This window comes from Cnephaeus nilssonii (assembly GCF_951640355.1).
Source record: "Cnephaeus nilssonii genome assembly, chromosome: 6".
Lineage (NCBI taxonomy): Eukaryota > Metazoa > Chordata > Mammalia > Chiroptera > Vespertilionidae > Cnephaeus > Cnephaeus nilssonii.
In genome coordinates this window covers 75116206-75138879 of record NC_137077.1, presented here as the reverse complement: position 1 = coordinate 75138879, position 22674 = coordinate 75116206, and the positions used below count along the sequence as shown (strand labels likewise).

General features: G+C 37.1%; 1 protein-coding gene across 1 annotated transcript in view; it reads left to right on the top strand.

Annotated features, from left to right (window-relative positions):
- The first annotated feature begins 7018 nt into the window (after positions 1–7018).
- Positions 7019–22674, top strand: part of PPFIA2 (PTPRF interacting protein alpha 2) — a 452551-nt gene continuing 436895 nt past the window's right edge. The window contains exons 1-2 of the mRNA XM_079775027.1: positions 7019–7118; positions 11212–11462. Coding sequence (XP_079631153.1) covers positions 11214–11462 — 249 coding nt within the window. The 5' untranslated portion in view covers positions 7019–7118; positions 11212–11213. The remainder of the gene's footprint in view (positions 7119–11211; positions 11463–22674) is intronic.

Below are 22674 nucleotides of genomic sequence, written 5' to 3'. Positions count from 1 at the left end.
ATAATATTCTTATTATCATGTGATTTTGATGCTCTTCACACCAAGAGGAGTGGGGGAGGTTGTTTTTTCCCTTTGAAATCAAGAGAGCTCGTTAGTACGATCTAATGACAGAGTATGGTGGAAGTGACACTATCTGACTTTCAAAGCTAGGTCATGAACTGTGAAGCAGCTTCTGCCTTATACACGTTTGTCTTCTGCTGACATGTCTGACTGCCCTTAAGCTGCTGTGCTGTGAGGAAGCCCAAACCATCCCATTTAGCAATACCACATGGAGAAGTCAAACGAAGAGAGAGAGAGAGAGAGAGAGAGAGAGAGAGAGAGAGAGAGAGAGAGAGAGAGAAGAGAGAGGAAGGGAGAGAGAGAGAGAGAGAGAGAGAGAGAGAGAGAGAGAGAGAGAGCCCAATCCCTCAGAGCCTGCCCTAGCTGCTTTAGCTGTCCCCACTTCCACTCTGTCAGCATCTGGCCACTGTCACACTGCACCCCATGAGAGATTCCAAGCCAGAGCTACCTAGGCAAGCTATGATCAAATTCCTGGCCCTCGAATACTATGATAAATAAGAAAAAGATTGTTGTTTTAAACTACTAAATTTGGAAATAATTTTTAAAATATATTTTATTGATTTTTTTTACAGAGAGGAAGGGAGAGGGATAGAGAGTTAGAAACATCGATGAGAGAGAAACATTGATCAGCTGCCTCCTGTACACCCCCTACTGGGGATGTGCCCGCAACCAAGGTACATGCCCTTGACTGGAATTGAACCTGGGACCCTTCAGTCCGCAGGCCCATGCTCTATCCACTGAGCCAAACCGGTCAGGGCTGGAAATAATTTTTTAAGTACATGCCAGGACACTTGCCATTTTCCCACTTGGTCTTGACCGTCCTTCCACATCTCACTCCTCTGTATTCATGAGATATAAATTTGAGTCCACCTCATTTAAGACTGAACGTAAGACAAGAGCCAGTTACTAAAGATATATATAACAATCATTTTGAAGAAAGTTTTCTACACAACATCGACTGTCTAGGAATTATTCTTTTTTTTAAATATATATTTTATTGATTTTTTACAGAGAGGAAGGGAGAGAGATAAACATCAATCAGCTGCCTCCTGCACACTCTCTTCTGGGTATATGCCCACAACCAAGGAACATGCCCTTGACCGGAATCGAATCTGGGACCTTGAGTCAGCAGGCTAACTCTCTATCCACTGAGCCGAACCCATTAAAGCTAGGAATTACTCTTAATAATTTTTTATTGAAGATGCTGTCTTCTATTCACAGTCTTTATAAGCATACATTTGTATTCCTCATTGCTCTATGAATCTTTAAACTGCATTCAATAAGGATTATCCATGTAAGTTATTTTAAAAAATACACTTTTATTGATTTCAAAGAGGAAGGGAGAGAGAGAGATAGAAACATCAGTAATGAGAGGGAATCATTGATCAGCTGTCTCCTGCATGCCCCATACTGGGGATCGAACCTGCAACCCGGGCATGTCCCTGATCTGGAATCTAACTATAACTTCCTGGTTCATGGGTCAACACTCAACCACTGAACAACACCAGCCATGCATTATCATTTTATTTTTATTTAATTTACTATCCATGACTGCTTACATGTCTTTGAATGGTGAACACTAAGGAAAAGCTTATTTTTATGTTGGTGACTTTTTTCCTCCCCAGTGATTTCTAATCTGAAGAACAGCAATACTCACTTATCTCAACTTCATCCACTTTATTTGTGTTGCCAATTGAAACAAAGAAATACTGCATTGGTATCAGTGATGTCAATGATCGAAGTAATTAGGTAATCATTAATAATTTAGAATCAAATTCTGGAAGATTTATGTTTAATAGAAGTTAAAAAGTACCTGCCTAGCTTCTTCAGACAATTCATTTGAAAACCCAGGAATTAATTCTACTGACTTTTATTTTATTCATCTGTAAAACTGGAATTAGATTAGAACTCCCAGTATAATATCCCATGATTCTTTAATTACAAAGTGAGGTTTACTGAATTAGAGCAAAGGCAGAAATAAAAACCTTTATTATGAGGGTTTATGTTATAATAAATCTTCTCTCTAAGTAAAAACAATTAGAGAATATAATTAGAATGTTTTTTCCCTTTTAATATTTTATCTCAGGGATTAAAAAATATATTTTCTACAATGTTATTTTGTCCTTTAAAAAGAATAAAAAATATTCCAAAACCCATCACTATTTAACTTATTTTAGATCCCTTATATTGCTCTTAGATTGATGTCTGATAGCATTAAAGAATGCAACAAAAATCTTTAAAACTTGTTTTCTCTTATCACACCTTAACTTCAAAAAACAACTAACAGCTTTTGCTCTTTTGTAACACTAAGACATTCTTAGTTATGAGTTGAAATCTCGATGACTATTTGTCAAATTGCTACATTTTACAGTAATCCCATATAAATGCATAGATAAAGGTTGATTAATGTAACCTTTCATAACAATTTATTTTGTGAGAATTAATACTTATACACTTATTGGAGGCACAAGAGTCAGCAAGTGTGTGCTTAGTATAGCTTTCATATTCTGTAGTTTGCTTCTTTGGACAAATAAGAAGAGTAATGTGTAACATAAAAAATAAAATACATAATGTCATGTAATTTTTTTAACAATGTTAATGTAAACTATTGTGAATATAGGTGAAGTATTTTCATAAATGGGTAGCTATATAGTTGAAATGAGGTGATATTAATATCAACATGTCTGTTACAACTAATATTACTTGTTTTAATTTTGCATGAAAATTATCCTTGTACTTAAAAGAAAATTACTGCCACTTACTAAATCATTATTATTGTCATGGCCCATGCTTAATTACCCATTTTCTTTGGTAATTCGTACACCAGTGGGGTCCCTCAGCCTGATCTGTGGGATTGGGCTGAAACCAGCTCTCCAATATCCCCCAAGGGGTCCCGGATTGTGAGAGGGTGCAAGCCAGGCCGAGGGACCCCACTGGTGCACAATCAGGGTTAGGGAGGGATGCGGGAGGTTGGCCAGCCAGGAAGGGACCGCGGGGAGGGAGAGGCGGGCGCTCCAGGGCATGTCCAGCCCATCTTGCTCAATTCTGATCTGCCAGACCCAAGCAGCAAGCTAACCTACCGGTCGGAACGTCTGCCCCCTGGTGGTCAGTGTATGGCATAGCAACTGGTCGACTGCCCCCTGGTGGTCAGTGCACGTCATAGCGAGCAGTTGAGTGGCCTTAGTATATCATTAGCATATTACGCTTTGATTGGTTGAACAGACGACCCGACAATTAGCATATTAGGCTTTTATTATATAGGATCATTTTTACTACGAACAGAACATGCAAATGTAGAATATCTAAAGAGATCGAAAGACTAGCCATCATAGTAAAAATGAGAGTGGTTGTACTTAAAAGAGTATATAGACAAGAATACTCATATTTGAAATAAAATGCAGTAGAAGAATTAGTATAGCTGACAATATTGTATGCCTCTATAGACTAACTCATTTCATGGATGTTAGGTACTAAGACTAATGAAAGAAGTAGCAAATAGTTGACTATTTAGTAGGTAAGCTATTTCATCTTAATCATTGATTCTTACCTATCAAAAACTAGTAGGAGTAGATGATAAAGTCAGCATAATAATTGGTTTTATATTTGTATGAGAGATTTTTGTCCTGAGTGAAAAATATTTATCAGTTGTTTTTCTTGTTCTGTAGAATAAGTACTTATTGTACAGAACAAGAAATATTTTTGTTCAGGTTAATTTCTTCAGATTAATTTATTCAGTGGTTCTCAAAGTTGGATTTCTGACCTAGCACTATTATTAGCATTACTTAGGAATTTATTAGGAATGCAAAAATCTCTGGCCACACCACAGACCTATTGAGTATGAAACTGGGACCCGGCTTAGAAATCTGTATTGTAACAAGCCCTTTTGCAAGGGGTGACTTTTTTCATGTGAATTGGTTTACCTGATGTTTTCTGCAAAGTTGTTCCTTAATAATGCCTCTCAGTGTGATAGAAAATGTTATTTATACTCCTTTTTTAAAATATATTTTATTGGTTTCAGAGTGGAAGGGAGAGAGAGAGAGAGAGAGAGAGAGAGAGAGAGAGAGAGAGAGAGAAATATCAATGATGAGAGAGAATCATCGATCGGCTGCTTCCTGCATGCCCCCTATTGGGGATCAAGCCTGCAACTCAGGCATGTGCCCTTGACTGGAATTGAACCCGAGACCAGTTCACAGGCCAATGCTCTATCCACTGAGCCAAACCAGCCAGGGCTGTTATTTATATTCTTGACTATAATGTTGGGAGTGATAACATTAGAATGTATAGTTTCTAAGCTGAGAGTATCCATAAAGACTATATCTTCTTAATTAAAAACCTTTTACTTCACTACTATTCTCTGCTTTCCATTATCAAATTCTTCCTTTCTGTGATACCAACTATGGAGTAGTCTTTCAACTCTGTTATGTCAACTGAATGTGCAGGGTTTATACTTAGAATTACAACTTTTATTTAATATGCGAATGGGAGTGAGGCAAATGAAGACTTTTGCTGGAAATGACCCTGTATTTGAAAAATGTTTACTACCAAAGAAAGTAGAACCAAGGTTTAAGAAGGAAGGAGTTCTCAGACAAAGAGACATATTCACTGTCTTTTAAAATGTGAAGGTCTATCATGTAAAGGACATTTCATGTCTTCTGGGGAATTCTAGAGAGTGAGAGTTATGAGCGCAGATATCTGATTAATATGATAAAGCTATTATTTAATCAGATGTATTTGAAAATGGACCGGCCTGCCTTGTGTGTTAATGGGTTTCTTATGGTTAAGAGTATTTAAGTCATAGCAAAGGATGACGTGATAGGGTGGTTTAGAACTTTGCTGCTCACAGTGTGGTCCCATCTGGGAGTTGTTAGAAATGCAGAAACTCAGGGTCCACCCCAATCCTAGTGAATCATAATCTGAAATTTAATAAGATTCATGAATGGTCTACATGTACATTAAATTTGGGAAAGTGTTCCAGTTGACATATAGTGAATCTTTATATTATTCTATATTTAATTTTTACTGAATTATCTTGTGATTCAGAATTTGAATAACAATCTAGAAGAGACTGGGAAGGGGGTACTTGACTTCCCATTTCACAGTGGAGTCACTAAATGAATTAAATGCTACCCTCAAAATGCAAGGTCTGTATCTTGAATATTGTACTTTAGGGAGCTGGTATTTGAATATTATTTCATTAGTTAGCTTGTGACTCTTTGCTTTAAACAAAAGTAAAACATACCTTTTAGATTTATTGCACTATGTCCTGAAGGTACTTGCACTAACCCCAACATTATTCCTAATGTTTAACCCTCTTCCCAATTCCCTTCTGCACACCCCCCTTTTTTTCATGGAAACTAGGATATGTGAATTTCCTACACTGAAGCGTTTTCTTTTTTTGCTGAGAGTAGGTATTGGTTTTGTCTTCTGCTTTCTCCCTGCCCCTGATGAGATGGGTTTGTATGAATGAAGAAGGGAAGGAGAATGGGTAAAGGGACATGTAGGTATAGAGAATCTAGAACGCCATGGAGATCAGACTTTGCCCAAAGCTGAAATTTACTAGGGCAGGGAGTACTTAACACACAACCCTCATCGCCAAAGCAATGAATGGAGAAGCACTGGAGATGTAGTGAGCAGTGACAGATGCCGCCACACCCTGGATTGACTCAGGTCTTTGCCACCGTGACTGTCATGCCCTCGTCCTGGGAGAAGGAAGGAAGCCGCTTAAAGAAACGAGCACAGGAGACCAGGGAGCCAGGAGGTGCCCAAGCCCATTCCCCTCCCCAGCCGCGCGGGCAGACACACGGTTTCCTGCAAAGACCATTGTGTGTGTGGGGGAGGCTGGGTGAGGAAGCGCCTGCTCCCTCCCCACACCTGCCCATCCCTAGCTCCCGCCTTCGCCGGGGGCGCTGGGACCCGCGCGAGCCCAGCAGCCTGGCCGCGGCTCCGGGGCAGCCGTGTGTATCCGCGAGCGCGTGTGCGTGAGGAGGAGAGAGCGGAGACGTGATTACTTCAGAATTTATTTAAGGGCCGGTGGAAACCACTGCCGCAGCTTCCAGGGGAAGCCCTTGTTCCCGAGGAAGAGGAGGTGGCTGCTGCCAAGGAGGAGGAGGAGGGGGAGAGACGGAGGGGGAGCAGCGGCAGCAGCCACAGCCAGAGGCAAGTGAGGAGCGATGCTGTAGCATCCCAAGCGGCTCCCGGCAGGTGGGTCCTCCCGGCCCGGGGATGCCGGCCAGGAGGCTTGCAAAGAGGCTGGGAGGAGACACTGGGTGTGTGGGGTTGGCTGCTTGACTGCTTGCCTTTCCAGAGAAGAACTGCCTTTCTTTTTTTTTCTTTCTTTCTTTTTTTTTTTTTTAAGTGAAACGAGACACCGTAGCGCGGAACTAGGCTGGGGGCCAGGCGGGGACCTGTCCTGCCTCTCGCATCCCTGGGGACTCGCTTCCCTTTAGCTTTCCCACTCCGGGCGTCAGCGGTCAACTCCGGAGGGGCTCCAGGAGGGGGATGTGGTGGAGAACTTCCCTGCCAGTTACTCAGCATCCTTTTTTCCCCCCCGAAGCTCCCGTTTGGGGAGATACCCCGCGGGTGGCTTGGACCTGGAGGGGGAGCAGTGCCACCAGATTAAGTTTCTACAGGTCCAACCCAGACCCCAGTCCCCGGCTCCCCGCGCCGGGTGTCCGGCTGCACGCGTGGCGCTGGGGCGGCTCTGGCAAAGGGGCTGCTGCTGCTTTAAGAGCCGCCTCCCCCTCTCCTCCCGTTGACAATGGTCTGAACCAGGCTCTGCTTCCCAAAGCAAAATTTGTAATATGCCATTTTTCCGATGGACGCTTCTCCTCTTGGCTGCTGACGGAGCCGCGGGAAGATGCGGAGCCGCGGCCTCGCCACCCCGCCGCGGCCGGCTCCGGGGGGCGCGGGGGCGCGCGCGGGTCTAAGCTGCCTTTCTCCTCCCGTCGCCAGGGACAGGGTCCTGGAGCGCCGGGCGTGAGCCTCCCCGCTCGTCCAGCCGGAGACTGCGGTTGTCATTGATCAATTGAAGAAGCAGGACCCGAAATTACTGGCATTAGGTACAATAACTGGATTTGAGTTACATGGTCTCCCCTACCGCTTTATTTTTTTATTATTATTTTTTTAACTCCCTCCCCACCCCGGCCCCACCCCGCCCCCAGGGAAGATGAGATGCAAATTCCTCCTTGCCAATTACTGCTCGGTACCTTTTGCTTCCCACCGGACTCCCATCCCTCCTCCTATTTCCCTGCTGCCTCCCTACTTGGTTCCCTCCTGTTGGGCAGAATGAAGAACGTTAAGTGTGGAAATGATGAAGTCAACTTCTTCAGGGGGTGGGGGTGTGGCCGAGAGATAGCTGTCCAGCCCTGGGAGGTGATCTGGCTCCTTGGCCAGCTGTAGAGGCACTGGGGTGAAGAAAGTGCAGAATGCTTCCTGAGGGGCGATGGTATTATTTCCCCAGGACAGGGGATTTCAGAGTTAAATAGGAGGAGGAATATTCATGTAACGTAATCAGACAATAGCTAGGATTTCGCTCAAGGAATTACTTTTGTGTGTGTGTTAAGTGAGATGGAGCTGGGTTAGTTCTTAAAACTCAATCTTTGCAAAAAGAAGCTAACTACCAAAGATAATTTCATCTTTGCCTCTACTAAGGTCTAAATCCTAGTGATCTGCCTGAATAAAGTGATTCACTGACAGAAAAAAAAAAAGCCTTTTGTAGTACTATTATATCTGTGTAGGTATTGCTTAAATGGTATATATTGCTAAGAAACACATTGGATCTTGAAGCTTTTGGGTATTGACTCCAGTGGGCATTCAAACTTTTATTTTGAAAACTGAGAGATTTAGGAGACAGTCAAGGTTATGTGCTAAGAATAAGGGAGTTGGTTTTCCTTGTATAAAATTATTCAAGCTAAATTTAAGCACTGGGATAATTAAACCAACCAAGTTTATTGTTGTTGTTTTTTCCTTTTAAAATACAATAATCTCTACTCGGTCTTGAGACCTTCAGTAATTTAATGAACAAGGCATACACATCTAGAAGAGGGTAACGTAATTCATGTATCCCATTGACTTTGGAGAGGAGGAGATGAAAAGGCAAATATCAAAGCAAAGTGTTAGTAACCCCTTCCTGGTTTTTCAGGAATTATGCTATGCAAGGCAGTTGCAATTTTGAAAATTATCAGAAAAGTTAGAAGTGGTATATGAAGATGAAATGCACTAGAGGTTGAATGACCATAGACTTCTGGACTGTCCAAGTTGCTTCAGATGTCATCTATTCTATGAGAGGGTGTTTAATCTTACACTGAATATCTATTTTAATTGCTTTTAATTCCTGAAATGTGCATTTAAGAAATAGGTTATATTATATTTTAAGGATTATACAAATATTTTGTAATTTATATTAGAATCTGAGTTCTATTGCAAGAAGCTAAAGTAGTTCATGAAAGTGCCTTATTTTTTTTGTAGAAACACCATCCCCGCCCCAACCCACCCCCAGTTTTGTTGAGATGAGTTCAGATGTATTTATTTGGGTTGACTGCTGGTTAAGAAAAGCATCATGTATTTATCTTATTTCCTAAGTAACTTTTGCATAGTTTGATTTTTTAAGTTGAATGTGGAGAGTTCAGAGTACCCAATGAAATTAAATCTTTAGGCATGGAAATATAATGAATCAAAAACCAAAATATTCTTTCTGAAAAGATGAATGTGGGCCACTTTATAATAAAAAAAATACTTGAATTTGTAAAAGCCCTTTATTACTTTACTGTGTAATCTCAGTCAGGTATACGATCAGAGCGTTAGAACACTTTTTTAAAAGCATAGATTATTAACCCGACTTTACAGAAGTTTTGACAGGTGCAGTGACTTTCCCTGGTTCACATGCTACAGGAGTGAAATGGAATCCAGTTCTCCTGAGTGTAGATTTAATAGACTTTCCGAAGTCCCCAAGGTGCTTCTTCTCATCATAGCATCTTTGGACTTCATCAAAACCCAGCTTTTATAGCCATCTAAGCGCCTGGTGACAAGTCTTTGTTAGAAGTAGGGTAGTATATTCAGGAGAAAATTATAACGGAGCTAATCAATGAAGTTGTGTTCTTTATTGGAATTTAAAGTGAAGATGGGCTAGTGGCTTTCTTTCAAGAAGGATATAATTTAAAATACAGATTTAGTAATGTTTAAGTAATCCTAAAATTTAAACCTTGCAAGTGTTTTGACACAAATTGTCACAATGCTACCATTTTCTCTTCCAGTATTTTGCTGTATCCGTACATGTCAAACAAACAAACAAAAAACACACACAAAATTCTACATTGGCTCCTGGTAATGATTTCTCAGAATGACACAGATGTTCAGTGTGTATGTCATGCATGGCAAGTAAACTAATCATTTTAAATATTCAAATGTGTTGGAACACTTTTTTGTTTTACAATTTCCTTTCAATCAATGTAAAGAAAATTTGTAAATTTAGGAGTCCTTTTATTCCATCATTGTGATAGTGTTTGAATAAAATTCAAAATAAAAAAATACAAATAATATTTTACTTTTATCATTAAATACCTAACAATAGTAACAATGTGTGTGTGTGTGTGTGTGTGTGTGTGTGTGCCTGCCTGTGTGCACACATGTGTGCATTAATACATCCTGTGTATCTACCTTGTTATTTATTTTAGGGTGAATAAGAAATTGAACAAGTCAAATTCTTACCTACAGGTAGCCCACTGTTTTGAATGATAAGCCATAATTCAAAGCATTATCTTGAATTATTCTAAGAATCACCCTCCTTAATTTTTTTTTACATAGGGTATCAGTGACAAAAGTACTTTCCTCTTATCTTTCTGAAAGTTTCTCCTAGCTTTCAGTGAGCCCTGATCAAATCATTTACAGATCATTGAATTTCTCTCCTCAATAACTCAATTTATAGAAAGAATTACATAAAAATAATTAACTATTGAGCTGTTAAGTCTTGACATTTTATTTGGAAATATCATCGTAAACATTTTCCCCAAGGACAGGAACATGCAGGCAGAAAAATGAATTGACCTTGCATTATAAAACCAAAGAATGCTTCAGGATCAACAGCCAAACCAGCCTTTCCCCACATCAGCCTTCTACAAAACCCAGCCCTCTAATTAATAGCTCCTGGCCTCAGGACAACGGCTGAAGCTGAGAGGTGTTTGATTCTTTTAAAAATATAAGGCAGAGCATAAATGAGAGAAAGAGATAATTTCTGATTATTAAAATGCCACACAATAGATCAATGTTGCATCTTAATGTCTGTGTTGTCTATTTTAAAATAAATCAATAAATTATTATTTTTTTAATATCCTGTGTCGTTAATTTATTTCATGACTGGTAGCCTCTGATTAGCAGCTGAGATGGGAAGTTACTGCATTGGCTAATGTAATTTATGGTATCAGTTTTGTGGAATATTCGAAAGTGTTAATTTGTATTGTTTGGATGAAAACCAGACAATGCAGCTCACAGGAAACAAAGGAATATTTAGTGCAATTAGTAGTATATTAATCTAAACAAATGTATGTACCTCAGTCTATTTCATAAAGCTTATATTTAACTCAGTCACTTTACCTTGTAGTCTACTGCAGGAATTTAGGGAGAGAGCGTGTAAAAATAATAAAATGGGAGTTTTGAAGTAAAAAAGCTTTAAATTGGTGTGAAAAAAAATGTTGATAAAATAAAAAAGTAAAAACTGTTTATTGTATAAACAGAATACTCTCTTATTTGTAAATTTTCCTGAACAAAAGAGTGAACATTAATTCATTGAATTATTTAAATCATTTAAAAATAATTTACTGCCCACCCATTAAGTGGCAGACACTGCTTGTTGTTAACAATATATAACAAATAAAGATAACATGAAGGTATTAGCAATAAGGGATTTGTCAATTTATAGGGGAAGAAAGGTGATCAATTAACAAATGTAGTGACATGTTACTATAAATTGAATTAGGTGGAATAAATCATGAAAAAAATCACTTTTCTTTGAGATAAAAATATTTAGTTTGCTTGGAATAAGGGAAAAAGAGACAATTAGGCTAAGGAGCTGCAAAGCATTTGCTGGGTTGAGGCCTGGGCAGCATTATTGGAAAACATTTCTTTACTAAGACTTCCCTCCCCTTTACTTTCTTTAAGCAATGATGTGTGAAGTGATGCCCACGATTAATGAGGACACCCCAATGAGCCAAAGGGGGTCCCAAAGCAGTGGCTCGGACTCAGACTCCCATTTTGAGCAGCTGATGGTGAATATGCTTGATGAAAGGGACCGTCTTCTAGACACCCTACGCGAGACCCAAGAAAGTCTTTCACTTGCCCAGCAAAGACTGCAGGATGTCATCTACGACAGAGATTCGCTCCAGAGACAGCTCAACTCAGCCCTGCCACAGGTATGCTTCCTGGTAGCATTTGTCCTTCCAACTGCAATTGAAAATATGATAAGACTTAAGTAAGCTTTGTTTTATTTCCATTCTTATAATTACATTTCCCTTTATAATATATGGTATGTATGTTTTGGTGAGAAAAAAAATTAGGAATAGATATTAATTCACATAAAACCTTGCCTCAAAGAAAATTGTGGTATGTTGGTGATGGGAAGTGTGAAGCATGAGTTTCTATCTGGTCTTTTCTTTTGCTTTTTTATTTTTTAATTTAATCTGTATGTGTCATGGGGGCAGAAAATCACCTGTTGATCATCAGAATATGGGAACAGTTGATTTCTCTTCCTTGTTTTTTAAACACATTCATGACATTTGGAAGTATGTTCTTTCCGCTTTCAGTTGTGTGTTCTATCTTTGAAAGGGATAATAGTTTGGAAAACTACTGTTTAATTTTTTTTATTTAGACAGTGTTAGGAATATTTCTTTAAAAATGCCTAATACCTGCTTAAAAATTCTGGGAGTTATTGATGTATTGCCTTCTCCACTCAAAAACATTTCAACCAGTTTCTTTTAATAAACTATTTTGGAAATTAGAAAAAAAGGCAAAAGTTCAGCACTTATTCTCACAAACTTAAAATTGTTAGATGAGTTATTTTTTAGAACATTTTTGTCAAGAATATCATTTTATAAAAAATATAAAATTTTAAGGATTTCCAGATTATTTATATACAAAGTTAGTAATGAAAATTAATTTTCTTATTTAAGAGTAGCATACTTGTATTTATTTGAGGTATGGAAAAAAAGCATAGAAAATGAATGAGATTTTTCATAATCACTTCCAATATATACTATATTTTTGTATAATACACAAAAAATTGGTCCTCTGCTTTACGTACAATATAGCTAATGTTGAAGAGTTTACTTCTCTCTGTGAAATTATATCTTGTAAATATTATGCTTTCATAAATATTAAAATGTATATAATGAAAGTTGATGAAATTCTAAACCCAGCTGTATTATTAACTTGCACTGTGGTGTTGAGGTACTGATCACTATCAGAATATAAAGGACCACCTAGAACCTTTTTCACACCACATTAGGTAACCCCATAACTCTATATGGATAACACCTGTCCTAGACTTTTCATTTTCAGTCAGCTTGTCTTGCTTTGAGATACAATTATATTTTCAGTAACTCTCACCTGTAGGTACACTGGTGTGTCTAATTACACAGGATGAGTTGATTCATTTCACAAACTTCATCAATAATTTTATTCTTAAAGCTAGACATTTCAGTCTTTGCAATTGTTCTTCACAAGGTAATTTCTAGAGTGATCACATCATGTTTACTCCTCACTAGGATTATTTGAGTTGGTCAATGCTGCTGTTAAAGGGTGGTCCCTGAACCAAACATATTCATTATCTTCTGTGACAAGCATAGACTGGGACAATCATTTCTCTTTCTGAATAGAGTGTTTCATTATAAGAAGCATAGGACTGTATTATATTTGGGAGCAGCTTCAACATACTTTCAGTATGTCCTGGGACAGTAGTCAACTTATAACTGAGTTGCATAAATGTTACCTGTGTTCCCATTTTCCCTACTCCTCTTGGAAGTTGACTCTTTGGTCCTAAGTGTACGAATATGCATGTATCCCTCCTATATTTATCTTTTCATATTTTATTCAAGCCTGATGGTGTTGATTTGGATCCTAACTCTATCAAAGTGATTTTAAGAATAATTTAGGCTTTTGAAATTTTTTTCTCTATCTTTACAAAAATGAGTGATTATTTCATAAGGATGCTAAAAATAGAAAGTACTAGAACAATATATTTTTTGGGGAAAAGAAATAAAACTGGAAATGTTTTCATACATAATAATATTGTATAGATAAATCTATTCTTAAAGGTACAAGAATGAAAAATTTTAATTCTAGAAATTCAGTTGTGTTGAATATCTGGTTTATAACATGACCTAAAATTTCAAGTTTTGAATTTTAGTCAATCTCTTATCCAAACACTTTGGGGCCAGGTGTTTTAGAATTCAGAATTTTCCTTAGTGTTTTGTATATATGTAATAAATATTATGGAATACTCCTACAGATGGATTCTGGATAGAATCCCATAAATATACATTTACATATCTGAAGATAATTCTATGAATATTTCTATTGTATGGAAAAAATAAAAACTATAAATATCTCATGTTAATACAGGCTTGGTTTTGCCACCAATCAAGGTTGCAACATACAACAAAATATCAGTTTATAGAGTGTATAGGTTTGGGAATTATATACTAGGCATTATGAACCTATACATTTATTTATTTATTTATTTATTTATTTCATTTTTTTTATTGAGGTATTATATGTGTATATATCTTACCATTACCCCCCCACCCCACACCCATAATGCCCTCACCCCCCAGAGTTTTGCGTTCATTGTTTATGCTTATATGCATGCATACAAGTCCTTTGTTTGATTTCTTATCTCCCCCACCTCTCCCTAACTTCCCTCCTGTAATTTGAAAGTCTGTTTGTTGCTTTACTGTCTCTGTATCTATCTTTTTGTTCATCAGTTTATAATGTTCTTTATTATCCATAAATGAGTGAGATCATGTGGTATTTTTCTTTCATTGACTGGCTTATTTCACTTAGCATAATGTTCTCCAATTCCATCCAGGTTGCTGCAAATGATGAGAATTCCTTCTTTTTTATGGCAGCATAGTATTCCATTGTGTAGATGTACCACAGTTTTCTGATCCAGTCATCTGCTGACGGGCACCTAGGCTGTTTCCAAATCTTAGCTATGGTGAATTGTGCTGCTATGAACATAGGGGTGCATATATCCTTTCTGATTGGTGTTTCTAGTTTCTTCGGATATATTCCCAGGAGTGGGATTAGTGGGTCAAATGGGAGTTCCATTTTCAGTTTTTTAAGGAAACTCCATACTGTTCTCCACAGTGGCTGCAGCAGTCTGCATTCCCACCAGCAGTGCACGAGGGTTCCTTTTTCTCCGCATCCTCGCCAACACTTGTCGTTTGTTGATTTGTTGATGATAGCCATTCTGACAGGTGTGAGATGGTACCTCATTGATGTTTTGATTTGCATCTCTCGGATAATAAGTGACTTTGAGCATGTTTTCATGTGTCTCTTGGCCTTCCTTCTGTCTTCTTTTGAAAATATTCTGTTTAGGTCCGTTGCCCATTTTTTTATTGGATCATTTATCTTCCTTTTATTAAGTTGCATAAGCTGCCTGTAGATGTTGGAGATTAAACCTTTATCAGTGATAGCATTTGCAAATATGTTCTCCCATCCAGTGGGCTTTCTTGTTGTTTTGTTGATGGTTTCTTTTGCTGTAAAAAAGCTTTTTATTTTGATGTAGTCCCATTTGTTAATTTTCTCTTTAGCTTCCATTGCCCTAGGGGCAGTGTCAGTGAAGAAGTTCTTTTGGCATATGTCTGAGATTTTTCTGCCTTTGGATTCCTCTAGTATTTTTATGGTTTCCCGTCTTATGTTTAAGTCCTGTATCCATTTTGAGTTTATTTTTGTGTATGGTGTAAGTTGGTGATCTAGTTTCATTTTTTTGCATGTGTGTGTCCAATTTTCCCAACACCATTTATTGAAGAGACTGTCTTGATTCCATTGTATGTTCATGCCTCCTTTGTCAAATATTAATTGAGCATAGTGGTTTGGGTCGATATCTGGATTCTCTATTCTGTTCCATTGATCTATATGTCTGTTCTTGTGCCAGTACCAGGCTGTTTTGAGAACAGTGGCTTTGTAATACAGCTTGAAATCTGTGAACCTGTACATTTAGATGCACATAGTTTCAATCTGTTCTACAAATACTTTGACACATTTCTTTAATATTGTTTTGTAGTTTACAATTATAAATATCAAATATTCCTAGTAATCCACAGGTTCTTAAGTGATAGTCCTGTCATTTCAATTACCTACTCTGCACCTTAAGGGCTGTAGGTTTTCTATAAGTAATAGAAGAGTATTCTTTAATTGCTATCTTTGAATCTTTTTCAATATTTTGTAAGCAATGTACCTGCACTGTTTGGTGGCACTGCATTTGACATTTATCTTGATGGAGAAAATGATTACCATAAATGTGAATTTTAAGGCAGAAATAAAGCCTGTAAAATTGAAAATTACTATAAATACATCAAGTGAAAATTATTTTAGCAAATATGGGAGAAAATCTAAAGCAGAGTCAAACTTTATGACACATCATTGTAAAAATTGCCTATCTAATACTTTTAGGTATTGATGACTTGGTGCTTTGCTTTAGTTACTTTCTCTCATCATTCTTTTATGAACAATGCATCAGTGATTAGTTCTTCACTATATGAGTGGGTATAAATGTGTTTAAATACTACTCATAATTTAAAATTATTACACATCTCCAGGCCTGATGTTTCTAAACTACACATTCAATTTTTTACCTCACACAGATCCATTTACATGTTCCACAGAACCTCAGATTCAATGTGCCTCAAACTCAGTCATCATCTGTCTCCCATTCCTCAACCTAATCTGCTTGAATTCCTCACCCAGACACCTGAGAATCCTCATAGATGAAGTCTTCTCCCTCATCTCTGAATTTAGTGCTCTTTGGGCCATACTGTTTTAAATCTCTTAAATAATTCTCAAATCTCTCTGTATTTTCTGCAGCTGGACTATAATGTTCCTCCTCAATATCTTTGACTCACTTCTCATCCCAGCCTAGTCTTTATATCTTCCCAGAAGCCTTCTCTGAATGCCCAAGTATATTTCCTCTGTGTTCCTTACCCTTATTATTTACCATATTGTCATTAAGATATCTGATTAGGTGGCTAGATTGTAGACTCCTTGAGAGCAGGGACATATGTCAATCATCTACAACCCTCTCAACCAGTAGAGTAACAGTAGTAAGTACTTTCAAGGTAAAACTAGAACTAAATGTATATGGTTTAATGTAGAAAGAGCAATACATTTGAAATGGGAAGATTTGGTTGGTATTGTGACTCTACCATACATCATAATTTGAGTCAAGACTTCAGATTTCCATACTACAAAAAGTGGTTAATACAAATACCTCAAATGATAGTTTATGATGATTAAAGAAAAGAATGTAAATAATAATGTAAGTAAAAATTAATTAATTTGTAAAGCATTATATAAAAAAAGATTGTATTTGTTTTATCCAGAATGCCAAAAGATAAACTAATTTCTACATATGTATGTCAATGGGCATTAGAACTACTTGCTAGGAATATTGATAAAATAAACAGTCTAACAATTTTGAAATCAGGATAAATATTTGTTAGTTACTAATATGCTTATTGAGGACATTTAAAGAAAAATTAAAGACAGTGAGATTTCTATTGCAAAAAATCATATATAAAAGTTTAAAATTAATTTTTATCATTTTATTTAACATTTATTGAAGGCCTTCTTTATATTATTAAATGATTACATATGTTTGTAAAAGGACTAGAAAAAAAGGAATACAATTTGGCTCCCAGAGAATCTAGGGAATAGAGTTGCTTAGCAAAAATATGTAAGTGGATCAAAATTAATATGGTAAAAGATTATAGAAGTACTGGAAATATTTGAGGTATAATATTGATTGTGATTAACAGCAGAAAGTTTCATGTGGAAAGCAATTTTAGAGAGTTATTTTTAGGAAAAGGTTGGAAATAACTCAAGGGTATTCCATGTGAAGGAGTAGAGTTTTGCATAGGCCTCTGTTCAAGGACATTTGGGGGATAGAAATTCAGCCTATACTCTGCTTTCAGGGTTAGGCTTTGAGTTTCCTAATATTCACAGTATCCTTTTTTTTTTTTTTTCTTAAAGAAGACTAGGAATTAAATAAGGAGAGTAACAACAGATTTGTTATTGAAGGGTTGTAGGGTAGGAATGAAATTTTTTATAGTGTCAGTGGAGGAGTGGAGGAGTGTGGCCTGTTCATATGTGTGGTGACAGCTAAAAACAGGAGTTTGTCTACAGGATAATAGTTAAAATTATGAATGAACTGGTGATATGATAAGGTAATAATAAAGAAATATTGTTCTGATGTTTGAATTAGGATAGATTGCATACTATTCATGTATTAGCTATCTTGCTAAAATAATGCGGTATGACAAACAACACAAAAGCTCAGTGTCTTGCAAAAATATTGGTTTATGAAATTCAGGTGATCTTGACTTGGATTGGTTGATCTTGGCTGTGCTCACTTATGCCACTGGTTAGCTAAAGGTTGGTGTCGTTAGTTATACTGGCCATTGTCTGATATAGATGGCCTTAGCTAGAACAACTGGGGTCACTCAGCTCTATGCATGCATTTAATCCTGCAATAGGCCAGGTTATTCATGGTCATGGCAAAGGAGTACAAGCAAAGCAGAAACAAGCAAGTGCTCTGTAAGCTTCTTCTTGGGTATATTTTGCTAATATCACTTGGCCTAGACCAGAGACCAAGTGGAAAGCAATACAAAATTACATGGAAAAACTACAGGGAGGGACAAAGCAGGGACCATAAGTGCAATTCATCTATTGCTGAAATAATGCTGTGTAATCTACGCTAACAGAGTTACTTAGGTAATCATTATGTTAGGGAAACATTATCATGGTAATGTGTCAGTTTTGGTGAAATGTAGGAATTTAAAATAGAATTATGAACCTTGAATATAATAGAAATAATACAAATAGAAAGAATATTGAGGAGAAAAAAGAAACAAGAACTAGTAATGAACTGAATGGCCAAGGCGTTGGACTTGAGTTGGAAGATTTGATTATTTATTTATTTATTTAAAATATATTTTATTGCTTTCAGAGAGGAAAGGAGAGGGAGAGAGAGATAGGAACATCAATGATGAGAGAGAATCATTGATCAGCTGCCTCCTGCATGCCCCTCACTGGGGATCAAGCACACAACCCAGGCATGTGCCCTGACTGGGAATCGAACCATGACCCCCTGGTTCATAGGTCAATGATAAACCACTGAGCCATGCAGGCCAGGCCGAAGATTTGAATTTGAATTGGAGTCCTTCCACATACTAAATGAGGAACCACTGGTACATAGCTTGACTTCTCTGAAACTCTGTTTCCTTAATTGGAAGAAGGGATGATATCTTCTCTCAGGAGTACTTGAAAAGAGTTGTGTGTATGTGCTTCAGAAACCCTGAACATTATAAAATGTCAGGAGGTATTTTTCATAAACTGGGATGTACTCATATATTCTCTGAAGAGGAATTAAATTAAAAGAGGCTACTTGTGGAGAAGAGAGATATGTTTTTATTTTCACATGAAAGATATATTTATTTTTTAACTTTATATTTAATGTTGACACTAATTACAGATGTCGCCATTTCCCCCTTTGCCCACCTCTACCCAACCCCCACTCCCTCTTCCCTCTGGCCATCACTGCACTGTAGTCTGTGTCTATGGTTTATGCATATATGTTCTTTGGCTAATTCTTTCACCTTCCTTCATCCACTCCCCCAATCCCCTCCCTTCTGATAGCTGTCAATCTGTTCTATGCATTCATGCCTCTGGTTCTATTTTGTTCAACAGTTTATTTTGTTCCTTAGATCCCACATATAAGTGAGATCATATGGTATTTGTCTTTCTCTGACTGGTTTATTTCACTTAGCATAATAATCTCCAGTTTATATTTTGACATTTTAAAATGCAAAATATTTAAGTGAAACTTGCTGAGAGTGACAGAAGTTACTTTTATTCTGGAGGCACACTACCTAGGCATCTTTTTGGCTTGCTAGTTACTAGCTCAATAACTTTGGTCAAAGTAGTTAATTCAAATAATGATAGAACCTGCCTTTAGGATCATTATGAGAAATAAATGAGCTGGAACATACCAAATGACCAATTCAATGCCTCATAGATAGTACATGCTCAATAAATGTTAAAAGCCACTATCGATGCTGTTATTATTACCATAGGTGTTATCATCATTATTAGCCAACCTTAACTGCACAATTTTACTGGGTAATAATGAACACTGGCACACAGTGAAAGCACTAAAATCCTTACTGTCCAAAATCTTTATCAAATTTTGCAAGTCCTTTTATTATTTATTTGTGTGTTTGTTTTTTTTAATCTTTACTACACTCTTCTAAATAGTTTTCCCAAATTCTCCACTTCTTCAAAGACCATTCTTATGTGTTTCTTGATTAAGTCAAACAACATTCTTTCCTATTGTGCTGAGAAGATAAAATCTGGTTTGAGTTTCTTGCTTTTCAGGTAAACCTAATGCCACCACACTAAGCAATAGGCCAATTTTATCCCTTGCTCCTGTCAGAGAAAGATGCTGCATTTTTTACTACCTCTTACTGTAGTCATTCTATTTTCTCGATGGCTATTTCTACCAGTTGGCTATTTTCCTGCCCAGGCAACTGAAATGGTATTCACTTGAAGCTTTTATTTTTCATTATTCCTATCTCTTTTTTTAACCTTTATAATAAGACTTCTATTATCACCATTCTTCTAAAACTTCATTTCTGTATGCTGTCAATGGATGCAGTTTTTTAAATCTATCAATCCTCTTTCTTTCTCCATGCCCCTTGCATCTTTGTGCCAAGCAATGCTATCAATTATTTTATCTTGAAATTCTAATGTCCTTAATTCTTCATAACCATTCCTTTTCTGGGCTACTAGGTATGTTGTCCTTCAATATACATTCTTTTCTCACATACCACTATACACTTATTTATACCTATAATTGTCTTTATTTACTATATTCTCTAATCTTAAGCATTGCCTTTCCTGCTTAAGACTAATACTTCACTCTAAATCCTTGATCCCTCCTTCTCATCTCCTCCAATTATTATTATTTTTTTCTGTCTCTGGTATCTTCAGCTTCCCCTTCTCTCTCTCTCTCTCTCTCTCTCTCTCTCTCTCTCTCTCTCTCACACACACACACACACACACACACACACACACACACACACACACAACTGGCTCTGGCTTTTGGGATAACATTAAAATCTATTCCTTAAAAGTAAAATGATGACAAGTATAACACTAATAATAAAATAAAAAACAAAATACTGTCCCCCAATCTAACTTTTCTTTTCATATAAACTTATTTCCCAACTTGTCTGTCCTCACCTTCATTTACTCTTTGAGCAAATGCAGTTTGGCTTTCCCTCTAACTCATTGCTCAAAATTAAGTCTCCATTAACCAATTAATGAATGAGATTGTTTTGTTTTATTAAAATTCACCGTAAAATTTGACAATGTGATTACTCCCTTCTCAACAAAACAAAACACCTACTCTCTTGATTTTTATGACACCAAACTGTCTTGGTTTTTAAATCATTTTGATTTTTTCTCTAATTTTTTTATATGTGTAACTCCTCATCTAACCACTCTTTAAATGTTAAACAAGATGAATAATAGCAATAGCTAACATCTCTGAACTCTCCCACAATGCCCCGCAATGTTTCATTTAAGTATCCACATATTAAAATGGAAGTCTTTCTGTTGAGAGGAGGCTAAATAAGTGAGGTATAAGACTTTACTTGCAGGGCTTGCTAAGATATAGTCCTACTAATAAGTCCAGCATTAGCTCAAACTCCATTTTAAGATTCTAAAGTTTGAGGTGGTAAAGCTCAAAGGGATGGGGTTTTCTTGGAGAGCTGTTGCTTTGCTGTGTATAATCTACCACTCCATGTATGAGGGCTGAGTGGTTCCTGTTCAACTTAACTAAGTGAGAAGGTCTTCATGGAAAACATTCAGAGAGCTTGATATTTGTTTCCTTCGAGATGGAGATGAAGGATATAGTGTCTGAAGTCAGATGTTGCTTGAGATATCCTGCCTCTATGGTAGATTAAAGAGTCATATATCAGGCAAGTTGTAAGAACTCCAATGTCAATACAAAAGTTGGTGATTTTTTGCAGAGCCAATGGGACCCTCAAAAGCAGAGCTTGGCCCAGTTGGTTCAGCTTAGTTGGTTGAGTATCGTCCCATGCAGCAAGAGATTGCCTAGTCCATTCCTGGTCAGGGCACATGCCCAGTTGTGGGCTCAATCCCCAGTAGGAGGCATGCAGGAGGCAGCCAATTGATATTCTATCTCATCAGTGCTTCTCTCTCACCCTCTTCCTTCCCCTCTCTGAAATCTCTGAAATCAATAAAAATGTATTTAAAAAGGGGGGAGGAGCTTGCTTAGGATTATTTTTTGGTAAACCTACAGAGTAAGTACCTTGTTAGAAGCCCAGGTACCTAAATAGTGAACAATAAATGAGGATTGGGTGATTGGTACCAGAGAAGAGACTGAGAGCAAGTCAAGTAAAACTGGGGAAGAACCATTTCTACTTGGGAAAGCCACAAATATACCCCAGAAGGAGGGTCATTAATTATATATATATATATATATATATATATATATATATATATATATATATATATATATATATAATTTTGAGCATATATATATATGATATTTTTATTGATTTCAGAGAGGAAGAGAGAGGGAGAGAGAGATAGAAACATCAATGATGAGAAAGAATCATTGATCAACTGCCTCCTGAACACCCCATACTGGGAATCAAGCCTAAAACCCCAGCATGTGTCCTGACCAGGGATAGAACTGTGACCTCCTGGTTCATAGGTTGATCCTCAACCACTGAGCCACACCGGTCAGGCAAGGAGCCCAATTTTATCCTCAGAGCAATGGGAACACATAATAGTGTTTTAAACATGGAAGCATCCTGATTAAATACTGTTATGAACTGTCCATGTTCATAGAAAAGGCCAGCTACCTTTCAAGTGTTCTAGATCTCATCCTCTCTTGATATCCAGGATAAAACATTCCTCTCTGTTTTCTACATCATCAATGTTTCTATCTCTAATGGATTATAGCCAAGAGCATTAAATAGTCTTATATTTATCCCATTTAAGAAATCTATTAATGACCCTGCCCTACCAAGCTACCACCGCTTTTTTCTTTTCCAGTACAGCAACAAAAGTATTTTTTAAATTATGTTCACTTATTTTTTAATAATTTCTCTTGAATCCATTTCAGTTAGGTATTCACTCAATCAACTTTATCTAACTACACTTGTGAACATTATCTATAACCTCCATATTGCTAAATGAAATGATCAATTCTCTGCCTTCATTCTGTTTATCAATATGTATAGTAGATTTCTCCCTTCCGTAAACATTTTCATTAGGCTCTAGGGCATCTCACTTGTCTGGTTTTTCTCCTACTTC